The sequence below is a fragment of the Lissotriton helveticus genome, chromosome 1_1 (assembly GCF_964261635.1).
Source record: "Lissotriton helveticus chromosome 1_1, aLisHel1.1, whole genome shotgun sequence".
NCBI classification, from domain to species: Eukaryota; Metazoa; Chordata; class Amphibia; order Caudata; family Salamandridae; genus Lissotriton; species Lissotriton helveticus.
Window position 1 is genome coordinate 870,758,524 of NC_136057.1, and position 14,424 is coordinate 870,772,947.

Below are 14,424 nucleotides of genomic sequence, written 5' to 3' on the forward strand. Positions count from 1 at the left end.
ATATAGCCCCAGGTAATGTAATGTAATGTAATGCGTCTTTTATACCGCGCTACTATCGCTCCAAGGAGCATCTAGGCGCCACTGAATGACCCAGAGATGTATAGGACGATCAGGCTGCTTAGATAGCTAGTCCAACCATCACACTAATGCTCTAGCACTGATGTCCCGTAGCTTAAAGATCCAGGTTTTCAGTTCCTTTCTAAAGTCCTTTTCACTCTCTAAAGCTCGAAGATAGGGGGGGGAGTGAGCTCCAGGCTTTAGCTCCTAAAACTGGTAGGGATTTACCCCCTCTCGTGCTAAGTCTGAAGGTAGGAACGGATAGCAGATTAGCATTTGAGTAGCGAAGGGTGCGTGTTGGATGGTATCTAGCGAACTTTTTCCGAAGGTACTTTGGCCCTAAGAAGTGGATGGCTAGATGGCATACCGCTAGAATTCCACTGCACCTTCTCCACCCTTATAGTCCCACAACTGGTAGAAATGTATAAAACAGCACCGGGAGATGGTGTACTCCCACAATCCCTCCGGGAATCATTAATTGTCTCATTCCTAAAACCAGAACAAGACCCCCACCATCTGGGCTCATATCGACCCATTGCACTATTGTCCACAGATTACAAAATGTTAGCAGAGCGTTACACCTCGATCCTTCCAACACTATTACACCCACACCAATTTGGATTAATCCCCGGAAGAAGTACCTCACAAAACATTCAGCTGCTGTTTCATGTACAAGTTCAAGGCTGATTCTCCCACGGTTCATGCCTGGTCTTAGACCTGGAAAATGCCTTTGATATGTTGTCATGGCCATACCTATTTGCTGTGCTCTGTAAGGTGGGAGTGGGGCCACGAGTGTGAGCATACACTAAACTAATATACACAAGGCCAACATCCAGGGTCAGGCTAGGACGGCATGTGTCATCCTCATTTATAGTGTCGAGGGACTCAAGGCAGGGCTTCCCGCTCTCCCCACTGCTCTTCGCCCTGGCCATGGAACCATTGGCAGTCTGTCTGCTAGAAGAGGGCGAGCAATGGGGCATCCCCCTGGCGGGAACTACACATAGCATGTCAATGAATGCAGATGATCTGCTCCTGTACGTACAGGACATCACCTCAGACCTCACTCCGATCTTTGCCAACCTGGCAGACTTAGACACAGTACCGGTTTAAAGGTCAACTGGGTTAAGTCCACAATATATCCACTATCTGCTGACCTCCCTCCACAAATGGTGTGCATCAGAGGAGTCGGCCTTGCATGGAGTATGCGGGCACCACAGTATTTAGGTATATGCCTGTTTCACTCCCCACAAGAAGTCTACGAGGGTAACCACCTGACAGGCATTTGCTCCTTTGTCAGTTTATGGAAAACCCTTCCCTTAACCCCCTGTAAAATCCTCATGCAGCTGAAAGGATCATGCAGGACACAGGTATAAATTGTAAAGTTGTTAGGTTTATTCCAAGGAAAGAGAAGACCCATCCATGCCACAGCCTGACCAGGTAACTGCTCTCAGTCATTTTATCTTTTCTTATTTTTTTTATTTTATTTCCACCTGGTATGAGACAACAATACATTCAAAATAATTTCACATCATCAAATATTTCATATACATACACAGAAATCTATAAATCAAATATCATAATAGAGACGGTAAGATATACCAGCAGCATCCAATTGTCAGTCAAAATTAGTTTTTAAGTCATTCAGTTCAATCTAGATCCCCCCAAATTTTCTCAAATTTCTTTAGCGACCGAATGCCTCTTAATTCTGCTAGAGTACACTCCATTGTTTTAATTTCAGTGACTAAGTACCACCATTCCATAACGTTAGGTATATTAGGACTAATCCAGGCCCTTGCTAGGATTAATTTAGCACATGAGATTAGTATTGATGCCAGTACATAGTGTGGTTGATTAGTCAAATGTGGGCCAAGTATTGCCATAGGCGCCGTTATAGGGGAGCTAAGAATGTTTTTAGCAACCAAGATTTTTCCCACTTCTTCCCAATATTTCCCGAGCATTGGACAGGAAAACAGCATATGTACCAAATCTGCCGCAAATTCCGCGCATTTCGGTCATTTGGTTTTATCTCCCAAGGCATTGCTTGAGGGCCATTTCGAAAACTTTTCTGGCGTATAGTAAAGCATGTAAGTGGTTCTGTATTGTTGTAGTCGTAAACTAGATGACCGTACAGAGTTATGGATATTAGTATAAGATTGAATTATATGTTTTCCTGTAACATTTGTTCCAAGTTTGGAGTTCCATTTATTGGCAAGTATATCGCTGTCGTCAAGTCTAAGGCCTATGAAAAACGTGTAAGTCGAGCTAATAATTGATTTCTCATTCCTAGAATTTAAACAATCCCAGATACCACCACTCGAGACGCTATTGATTTTATTTTTGCGCACTAAAAAATCGTAGATTTGTAAATATTTAAACCTATGTATTTCAGACAAACCATATAGGTATTTTAGAGTGGGAAAGTCTAGTATGCCTTGAGAATTATAAAGATCACCCAAAACTGTTACGCCTTTCAGCTGCCATCTACGGAATTACCCATCTCTAAATATGCTCAGAAGGCCTGGATTGTTCCATAGAATCAGCTGAGAGTGATATATAGTAGTTTTACAGTAAACAAGAATATCCTTCCATACTCTTATTATATGACGTGCGGTCTTGAACTTGACCCGTTTGTAGTAATTAGGGTCTGTTATGTGGAGTAAAAATTGGTTAGAATCGTCTTTTAGCAGTAAATGGTGGTAAAATAGTGTGTCCTCTATATTTAGTAATGACTGTATGCGTCTTACAAATGATGCCCAAAAGTATAATTTCAGATCAGGAAAATTAAGGCCGCCAGACCCAATCTGATTTTTCAATATCTTTAATGATCTCCTAGCCTTCTTATACCCCCAGATGAAGTTACCAAGAATCCCATCTAATTGTTTAAAAAAAAGCCTACTCAGAATCAAAGGAATTGATCTAAACAGATATAAATATTTGGGTATGATTTTCATTTTGATCAAATTTATTCTACCAATTAGACTTAGTGGGAGTCGATGCCATTTTTTTAGAGTCGAAATGGTGGTTTTTGTTAGATCGTTATAGTTGATAGCATTAAGTTCTTTAATGTTTGAGGTGATTTTAACTCCAAGATAGGTTGCAACCTTACAGATTTCTGGTACCGGTGCCGGAGGGGCAAAATTAGCTATTATTTGGGTTTTATGTGGATTCAGTTTGTAACCTGAGACTGTGCCAAATTTAAGTGCTTAGAGATTAATAGCTCTTAAGGGCTCGATTGCTTCAGACGAATAAATAGCAATGTCGTCTGCATATGCAGTAATTTTTAGGCTATGCGTGCCAGTCTTGAATGGTGTTATTCCAGGTTGGGCATCCAAGGCCTTTAAGAACGGTTCAAGTGAGAGGGCGAATAGTAAAGGTGACAGGGGGCACCCTTGACGAGTGCCCCTCAGGATTGGAAAACACGGCGAAATAAGCCCTCCATAACTAGTGTATGCCGTTGGTTTGTCGTAGAGTGCGCGGATCCCATTGAAAAATTCCCCTTCAAAGCCCAAAGATCCCAGTGTACGCCATAAATAATCCCATCCCACCCGGTCAAATGCCTTTTCGGCATCAAGCATTATCATAGCAAGAGGGGTAGCCTCTACCTCTGCTATGTCAAATGCAGTTATTGCCGTGTTGACATGGGCTGATGTGTCCCTGCCTGCTATAAACCCATGCTGTCGTGTATTCACAATTCTGGGCATTAGTGGTGCAAGTCTTTTAGCCAAGCATTTTGCGAAGATCTTTGCGTCTGTATTAATCAGGGGTATGGGTCTGTATGAACCCATCTCCTCTTTAGGTTTGCCCTTTTTATGAAAGCTCTCAGTCATTTTAAAGAACACATTCCAAAGTTCTAGGAAACCAAGGCTGTACAGAACCATGGGTGTGATGTCATGTGTTGCCATGGCCTCTTGACATCTGAAACAAGACTTGATTGAGACGCCACACCCCCATCGGAAGAATAGCAGTGGCCAGAATGGTTTTGTCCTGCGACTGCTCTACCATTTTGCAAATCTCACCGTAGTCCCTCCCTGATCCTTCTTTCAGGAACTAGACACCCTTCACCAGCAACCTAATGTGGAGTGAGGGTCGTAGACAGGTAGCCCTGGCCAAAATGCAGCTACAAGTGAACCGGGGCAGGCTGGGAGCTCCCTTATTTGAAGCATGCTCCCTAGTGGCCCAAATACAGGAGATGTCACGATGAAGTACGGAACGCTCCTTAGGAGAGACCCATACAAGAACACATTTTTTAAACAAAACCACGATTTTGTGGTTTCTATTTTTCCATGTAGTCGAGGGCAGGGTACACCTTAGCTTGTGTACACCGCCCAGACTACAAACATTGGTCCTGACGAAAACCTTATAATTGCATCATGGTTGAAACATGTAGACCAACATTTTAATTCAAGACACGACTTTTATGACACCACCAGCCTACCTAACCAGACAAAGGTGTCCCACATTATTTTATCCGTTGCCCAACCACTCCAGAATAAATTCGACGAGTGAGTAGTGTTGGACAACTTTTAATTAATCACTCACTATACCTCTTTGCACATATAAAAAATCAAAAACCCGCTCCACTGTAGTCAGGTGTCGAAGCACACCCGGATGGCACTCGGCTGTCCGGGTGGGACCCCGATGAGGAAGCATGTCACCAACCAGGTTAGTGAGTGAGGGGTCTTCTAAAGGACAAAATCTGTCCCACATTGTGCAGCACTACATGCACCTTGGTAATTTAAAATAGCGGTAGTATGCGGCCTCTAGGAGATACTCCTCCATTTGTTGTTTAAGGGTATATATAGACACCATGGCTCAAACCTCACTGACGCACACACCCTAGATGCCCTCTCAACATAACCACAAACGAGAATTCTCAGTAATGCTCATCCACATCTACTACTCTGCATATCTCCATACACAGTGTAAGTCCCAGCTCAGTTCAACTCCCAAGTTCAGTCGCAGTTATACCCTCCAAGGTATAATTGATTTTTACATTTAACAATGCCAGGGACAGAGATCAGATACAGCTGCAATACACAAATTGAAGCTACATCCTCTACTAGAGAACAGAATAAGAGCGGTTTATCAAAAGAGAACATTAGACTGTACAAATGTCAACTGCCAATATGGTGATGTACCCAATTGCATGTGTATGATCTTATGTAAACCTCAATTGATGATGTTGTCCTTCGCATGTATGCAATGAAAACCAAATCAAAACAATATTTTGCATATTTGATAGGTTATGTTTTCCAGTACACATTTACTTTACATACCTCAGTATGCATTTAATTGAAAAAAGGGAGAGGCCACTAATTGGAAACTGGGTTACGGGAAGGGTGTGTGTGTGTGTGTGTGTGTGTTGTTATGCATCCCATATTCCTGCTATGTTTTGCTAGGCATAATGTTAGCTAGAATTGACTATGGGAACAGTATGTTTACAGGTACTCCAATAACCTCTACAACTCAGTCAAAGACGTTCTCCACTCAATGGAAATGCTGATATCTGGCATAAGAAATATGACCGTTGTTTCTTTGTCCAAAGAATTATCCATTGGCTCCTCCTTCAAGGAAGTGTAATCTTGCTATAAACACCTTTCAAACTGTGCACCTGCATCAGTTTGGGTATCTTAGATGCTCTATCAAGTTAAATGGTGCCTGAAAAATGTTAATTCAGAACTTATAAAGCTGTACTGTTTGCCTTCGTTGTTTCAGTACCTTCCCTTTTAGTTTTCCTTTCAGTGAACTTGAGAGATTTTGTATGCAAGCCTGGGCACTTGTTGCTTGAAAATGAATTTACTGTGAAAATAATTAAAGACATGACGCATTTGTCAAAACAGGAACAATCGGTTTAGCTAAATGAAGCAGCCAGGAGAACAGCAACAGAGTCAGGGCCTGAAGACTGTCTTAAAGAACGGTGGTTTGGGCCGTCTTTTATACATTACATGAAGTGTCATAAAACAAGTAGTACATTCCTTTGGAAACAGAAATCTGGGCATGGTCACAGGTAAACAAATCTGGTCATTTGATAAGAAGTGCAGGGGGGTCTTGACCTAGCATGGACACAATGTTAGGCCAGTGGGTACGTGTCCAGATGTCCTGCATGGGGAGCACATGTTCACTGCGTGTAGTGTGCATACTGTGTTCTGATTAACTGAATGTTTCTAACTTAATGTGGCATCTGACTTTATGGTGTTTTGGAAATGTGTGCCCCTCCAGCCAAATGTGTTTTATTGGGGCCAATCTCCTAAGACCATTTTGGTGTTGTTGACTTTTTGTGGGATCGATCTGGATTTTCCTCTTAGCTCATTTGTCTAAGGGTTGTGTGTAGGGGTGGCGGGTAAACTCAGCTCTGCAGGCAAAGTTTGCGGAGTTTTGCCTCTCCACGCTTCGCTTGGAATGTGGAGTACGGCAAAGACTCTGCCATCCCACAGGCAGAGTGGAGTTTATTGGTGCTCACCCCTAGTCTCAGCAATCCTGCTGTGAGGGTCTTACTTGTGACAGCAATAGGTGTTATTGGACCCCATTGACCATCGGCAGCCAGGGGACTTCATCCCACAACAAGTAGTGCACCAGCAGATCCCTTTGCAGAGTGGCTGAGAAAGGGACCGGGCCTCCGACTATGTCCCTGCTGACATATTTGTGGCAACAATAGGGGTTCTTGGCTCCCAACAACCCTCAGCAACCAAGGGGACTTAATTTCCCCAACTAGTAGTGCACCAAGAGGCCCCTTTTCACAGTGGTTGAGAAAGAGGGTGGGGTCTCTGATGTCTCAGCAGTTCCACTGAGGAGGACTTACTTATGGCAACAAGAGGGGTTCTTGGTCCCCAACGACCCTCAGCAACCAAGGGGACTTCATCCCCCAATCAGTAGTGTGCCACAAGGCCTCTTTGCAGAGTGGTTGAAAAAGGGAACACTGCCTCTGATAACGTCTCAGCAATCCTGCTGTGGGGGACTTACTTGTTGCAACAATAGGGGTTTTTGCCCCCCAGGGACCCTCAGTTGCTAAGGAGACTTCATTAGGGGTGGCTGAGCAATACTCCACCCACTCACAGAACTGTGCAGCATTTTGCAGAGTTTTTCGGAAACGCCGTGGAATTCCATGGAGTAAAACTCCACGAGCTCTGCCTAGGCCTAGGTCTGTGTCACCCCACCTGTGATTTGTCAATCAGCTGCTTCAGGCCTAGGTCACAGGGTCTACCTGACCACGTATTTTGACTCATGGTTGATGGGAAGGTAACATCCAGTGGATTCAGCAACAACAATGCAAGTACGTTGTTATACATACTTAAAACATGGTGTACATCAATATCAATATTTATCAATATTAACACAATGAAACATCTCCTTCATCTGGTCTTTGCCATCCCAAGGTCAGGGTGACTCCTTTCTGAGGCCACAATGCTGTCACATTACTTATTTCAGGTGTTTGTAAGAATTGCCATAGTTTCTGGAGGAAGAAGCCAGTGGAATTAAAAACCCTCCAGGGAGTAGAAGCTTGGAGTCCTGGAGATATGCTCTGAAACAATGGAGCTGAAAAGGAAGAATGTCCCAGGAGAAAGAGGATCGAACTGTAGAGAAAGAACTGAAATCATTCAAATGACAAGGAACAGCTCAGTAGCGGGAGTGAAGAACCAGCAAAGAACTCTGCACTGGTTTGCAAAACACCCTCAGACTAAACTGAAGTTCTTTTTTAAAAGGAGAAGGACAGGGTCAGGCAGTGCTAGAAATCAAAAGAACAATTCTCCATGCTGAACTGGCAAAACGTCTTAAAAGGAAAACGTATTCTATCAGATTGAATTTGTAAAACCAGAAAAAGGATAAAACAGGACTGGATAACTTAAAAAGACGCAATAAAAGTCTTCTACAAACCATTAGAAAGATGATTGCTGTTTTATGTCAGCTGGACTCAGAAATTCCAAGAGAGTTCCTGCCCTGCCAGCCACCATTGAGGAGCAGCGCCTGAAAAGTGTTTTGCATTTTCTTTTTATGTGCCCCCATTGCCTTACATATATTCATGTAGTCGAGTGAATATTTTTTCATTTTATAAATGTGTTTCATTTGATATTGGTTGCATACAACCTATAAAGTTTGCTTTATTATAGATTGATAGTGCTTCAATTATTTCAGTATATATGTTTTATTGTGATTTATAATGTGTTATAGAATGAAGTGGATGTGCAACAGAATTCATATGCTAATCCTTGCGTTTTACATCATTCGTCAAAAGCCAACTCGTTTGCTAATAATCAGAAAAATATATTTAAGCCTGATGTAGACATATATTCAGCAGAGGGGAATCTTCGCTCATCTTGGGAGCTTTCAGTGATCTGTGATTCAAGCATCCAAATTAAGGCATTTTTCAGCACAGTTTTCCATACAGTCTGGGGGAAATACATGTTCAAGTTCACTACCGCAGCACAGTATGATCTCCAGAGCAAGTGGGAAAACCAAGAAGTGCACTACATTCTGAATACCGTAAGAAAGACAAGATGTAGAAAGCATACTACAGAGAGTAGTGCAGTGAGCATGCCAAACACACTGAAATGTCTGGTAAAAAATGATGGCAGGCTATCCTTTCATAGCACAAATTATCAAGTATATTGGCCACAAAGCACTATATTACACATGTAGCTTTGGAGGAAAAACAAAGGGCAATTTCCAGTAAACAGCATGTAAAGAACCGTGCTGATACGATTTATTAAATATTTGAGGAATTTACATAATTGCATTCAAGATGATGTTTTAGATCAATTAAAAAAGTTTATTCCAAGAAGAAGATGTCTCATCCATAAAGGAAGGTCGTTCGATGCAACTGACTAATTTAGACCATAGTCACAGTTTCTCCAGGTTCTATCACCATGGAGCTACTTCAAATACATACACACTACAAGAGTCCTAACTAAATGATGTAGAGAAGTTACAGAAATGCACTATGTTACACACTTTCCCTCTATATATTACAACATAAAACAGAGAATGAAACAAATAAGGAACTCAAGGTTAAACACATTCCCAAAAATAGCTTTATCCACGCACTTACTTCATGACATAATCCTTGAATTTGGAGGGTTGTTTTACCACCCTTTTTCCCTTTGTTGTGTCTGAACTGAAGTCGAAGAACATGAAACATTCAAATCAACGGGTTGAACAGCACACACGGTTATGCAGTAAAGAACTGTTTTTGATAATAACAACTTTATTAAGATTCCAAATACGTGAATCTCCAGTTTTTATGGCATTAGTAAACAGTTTGACAACCTTTTGTGGTACTTGGAACAGACCAGACACCTTCCTAACAACAGGAGCCTTGATCATGACCCAATCACCAACTTTTACATGAGTGACTTTGACAGCCTTTCTTTCATCGTACGTTAGTTTCTGAGCTGTTTCTTTTTTTTTCTTTAAATTTCCATTTCTGATCTGAAGACATCTTTCCCCTTTTTGACATAGTTTCATTAACCCAAAAGGGAGCAACCAAGGTATTGGGATGTCTTCCTCTTAATAACTTAAAAGGGGTACAACCAGTCATTGCATGCGGAGGGATCCTATAAATCTCCACCTTTCTGTGAACTTCTTCCTTCCAGTCCAAACCGTTTTGCTTAGACATGGCAATAGTTTCTTTCAGCACACAGTTGAAGCGTCCTACCATACCATTAGTCTCGGGATGATATAGTGAACACCGTTTGTGTTTGATAGAACACTTTAATAAAAGTTCTTCCATTTCATTGGATACAAATTGAACCCCATTATCGGTCAGTAAGAAACCAGGTAGACCTTCACGAGCAAAGACCTTTTTGAGAAAAGAGATAACATGTTTTGTATCAATGCTCTTAGTGATCTTAATTTCAGGCCACCTGGAAAACATGTCAACCAGAACAAAGACATAACTCTCACATTCTTAACCTTGAATGGGACCTAAAATGTCCAGGGCTATTTCTTCCCAGTTTTTTTTCGGGCGTTCTTTGATAACCATGGGTTGTACCCTAGGTTTGAGACACCTTTCAATTAAATTGCAAGGTATGCACTCTCTTACAAGGCGCTCAACCTGGAGATCCATTCCAGGCCACCAGTAATTTAGTCTGAGTCTCTCCTTAGTTTTTGACATTCCTTGATGTACTTGATGAGTCAACTCAAGGAGTTTATTCCGAAGCACCAGAGGAGGAACCAATGTTGTCCCTCTAAAAATCAACCCAACACACTCACATAATTCATCCCTGACATTCCAATATTTTTCTGAGTCACCTTTGATTCTTTTATTCCAGTGGGGAGGCCAGTTCCAACAACTCCTTGTCAGAGACACATTCTTCACACCACCTGCTTTCTTTCATACCATCATTCTCAACATTACATACCCATTCATTAGACTCTAGATCTTCAGAAACCAACTGTTTCTTACACTGTGGCACAAGTCTCGACAGGGTATCAGCTGTCCTGTTCTGTGCTCCAGGTAAGTACTCAATACGAAAATCATATCCTTGAAGAGCAACCACCTTTTTGGAAATCCTACCAGAAATTAAATCAATACCTTTCTTTTTGAAAACCTCACATAGGGGTTTGTGGTCTGTGCATATAACAAACTTAGTTCCCCACAGTAGATTTTTAAATTTCTTGGCAGCCCAATGTACAGCAAGTGCTTCCCTTTCAATGACAGACTAACACAACTCTGCCCCCCTAAGACCTCTGGAAAGGAACAGAATTACATTCTCAGACTCACTATTCTCTTGTTGCAAGACAGCCCCCAACCCTTTCATGCTCGCATCAGTAGTGAGAAGACATTTAATTGAGGGATCAACACTACACAATTTGGGAGCTTTCTTGAGTAACTCTTTGATCCCTAAGAATTCAGCTTCACACACTTTGGACCAGTCAAAATCCACACCTTTACACAGGAGTCTTTGCATATTGAGACACTTTTCAGCAAAGCCTTTTACACATTTACTATAATACTCAGCCATGCCAAGAAATTTCATTAGTTCCTCCTTGTTGGTAGGAGATGCCAAGTTTTGTATGGTTTCTACAAGCTCTGCTTTAGGTTCTCCTCCTTGGCCAGATATGGTGTGACCAAGATAGTCAATTTAAGATCTGCTAAACTTACACTTGTCCAAACTGGCGGTGAGATTATGTAGATTAAATCTCTCTAACACTTGCTTGAGTCTCACCTCATGTTCTTCCTGATCCTTACCATAAATTAGCACATCATCTTGGTAGATCTTAACACCAATTTGTCCCTTCAACACCTTTTCCTATGCTCTTTGGAAAACCGAAGCTGCTGAGACCAAACCAAAGGGTAGTCTTATAAATCTGAAGGTTCCGAACGGTGTTATAAACGCAGTGTAATCTTTGGAATCCTCATCCAACCTTATTTGATGATAGGCAGATTTTAGATCTACTGTTGAGAACACTTTTGCACCTTGCAGAAGCATATCAGAGATTTGGGGAAGTGGATATCTATCCACCACATTCTGCTTATTGAGTTCTCTCAGGTCTATGCATAAGCGAAGACTTCCATAAGCTTTTCAGGCAACATCAACTGGTGCTAACCATTGTGTCCCTTCAACCTCCTCAATTATACCTTCATATTTGAGCTTTTCCAATTGTGATTTCATCTTATCCCTCACTGCCAAGGGAACTCCATGAACTTTAACCGCAACAGGTATGGCTCCAGACATTAATCGTATTTTGTGAACATAGTCTCTCAGACAACCTAATTCATTTTTAAACACATTGGGAAAAGTCTTCAAATTAAGAGTATACTGATCATTACCGTCTTTCATAGTTACCTCATCTACATGGAAATATTCCTTCAATATTATGGGGGGATTGCTATTGGGATCTAGCATTACACCCAGGTCTCTTTGGTGGAACCAGCTCAGGATACTATCACCATTGTGAGACACATAACTTTACCAGAAATGTACCTATCTTTGTATTCAATAAGACCGTGAAAGTATCCTAAAAGCTTTATGGGTTCCCCACCATAGGCACTAGGTTGAATATCAGCTTTTAAAATCTTTACTTTATCTTTCAAATTGTGCATATAAAGTTGTCATGATACTATGGTAATTTTTGCTCCCGAATCAAACAACACACAAGTACCTTTCCCATCAACGAGTACTTCATCAACAGGTCTCTTCTTGTTATTATCAGTGACCTGAGAAACAATTTAACCACAGTCAAAATCTGACCCAGAGTCACTATCAGTATTGTCATCATGTGATATGAAATTAACTTTCGCCTTATTTCTTTTAGCTTTACCGACAGCAGTATAATGTCCAACTTTTTTGCAATTAGAACATGTGGCTTTTAAAGCCGGACATTTCATGTCATTTGCAAAAAGTCCCATATTTCCACATCTATAGCATTTAGGTTGAAAATTGTTTCTTTGAAAATTCAGAGGAATTTAGACTTTAGATTTTCTATTATAACCTTTTTTAGATGTTTTTCTTTAGAGGAAGTTTTCACTTCATGAATGGTTTCGTTCTTAGTTTCATGTTTAGTGATGACCTCCACACACTTTAGAGAATGCTCTATTTGTTTAGCAATAGTTGTCACTTCTTCTAATGAGGGTTCATCCTTTGGAAATGGTCTCATCCATCAAGGAACGTTGTCCGATGCAACTGACTAATTCAGACCATAGTTACAGTTTCTCCAGGTTCTTTCACCATGGAGCTACTTCAAATACTTACACACTACAAGAGTCCTAACTAAATGATGTAGAGAAGTTACAGAAATGCACTGTTTCAATATGCCCGACTATTAGTTTCTTTTATACCATTTCTTTTGGTATTTTTATAAAACTCTATTCAGCTAAAGTATGTCAGTAGTCTGTGCAGGCGACTGGCGAAATGAAGGACAAACCTTACTATGAAAAAACTAGATGTTGTCAACAGTGTGTAAAAGGGACTTCAACCCATGTTCGAAACGTAAACATACAGTAATGTCACTAGTTCTGCAGAGTAGAGAAGAGAGGTGATGTAGAGCTGTAAGAAGCTAAAGAAGATGCAAACGGAGACAGTAGAATGCAAGTGTGCAGAGGGTGGGAGAGGATGTCTGGAAGGGTGAGAGATTTAATTGCAAAAGGCTTAGAGGAGGTCAGAGATAGATAGGTGGTGTGGAAGAAGAGAGAAGTAGACAGAGCAGTAAATTGATGAGTCTTTAAGGGGGAAGATTAGAGACTAGCAAGATCAGTCAATGTAAAGTTTTACCATATGATTTTCCAGCATTTTTCTGAATAGAATTTGTCCGCAGTATCTTGTACCCGTGACTTTTCACTGCCACCGCCTTTAGGGTGTGATGTGATGCTAAGGAATAAAGAACTTTGACAGGCAACAGTATTTTCTAAATTGCTGGTGGCAGCAGGCAGGGTTTACCTTACCTTCTATACAACTAGAATGATAATTTAATACTTGCGGCTAAAAAACTTTCTACTTCAGATCATTGTTTCTTCTCTATTCTGCCTGTTTTCCTAACAGCATTAGGAATGTGTGACCAGTATCAGCATTCTTGTGCACTCCGTCCTTTCTAGCCTCAGTTTGTCTCTCCCCCTTCCTTCACCTCTTCCTTTCCTCCATTCTTCCCCTTCACAATTTCTCTCACCTTACTGTTCAGTTTACTCTGTGCCACCAGTTCAGAAGCAAGATACCTGACTGTTTGTCTTACTTTTCTAAATATATAAAGCAAATTAAGGACATTATTGCGCCACGCGATGTATTCTTCAGAAACTAGTGATTTCAAATTCTGTTTTTGTTGCACAATAAGATAACTGACAATGAATATGCTGCCAATATTCAGACTTTGAGCTTGTATAGGCTACTGTAAATTAAACAAATGCTATCCAAATAATGGCAAGTTAAAGAAATACCAAATCTGTTTTTTGTTTTTTCGTCCTTTAGGTCCCATAAGCAGTATTTTGGTGAACAAATATGGCAGTCGGCCAGTAATGATGGTAGGTGGCATTATGTGCTGCACTGGAATGATCGCCGCCTCATTCTGCAACAGTGTAATTCAACTCTATATATGCATTGGTGTCGTTGGAGGTAAGTGGTGCTTGCTAGCCTCTACTTTGATGTCACACTGAAGTCTATATAGTTCCCTTTGGTATTTTATATGAAGCAGACATAAGGAGGCATTCAAATCCAATCAATTGTTATACGGTAATTTTAGAATACCCATAAAAGAGCAGATAAAAACATTGCAAGGAAGCATTTATGATATAGGGTGTTCTACAGGGTAGAATATGGTGTTTTGGTGTTCAGAGGGGTCATTTTTCGTAAAGGATATCAGTAGTTCTCCTGAAGTTGTGTGGAACATTACTAGCCAGCCCATTGTATGGTTCTTGTTTAAATATTTACTTTATAAAAAATC

General features: G+C 40.9%; 1 protein-coding gene across 4 annotated transcripts in view; it reads left to right on the forward strand.

The window, feature by feature from the left end:
- Positions 1-14,424, forward strand: part of SLC16A7 (solute carrier family 16 member 7) — a 579,533-nt gene that overhangs the window by 424,612 nt on the left and 140,497 nt on the right. For all 4 annotated transcript variants that reach the window (XM_078675558.1, XM_078675564.1, XM_078675573.1 and 1 more), the window contains exon 4: positions 13,953-14,096. In XM_078675558.1, coding sequence (XP_078531684.1) covers positions 13,953-14,096 — 144 coding nt within the window. The remainder of the gene's footprint in view (positions 1-13,952; positions 14,097-14,424) is intronic.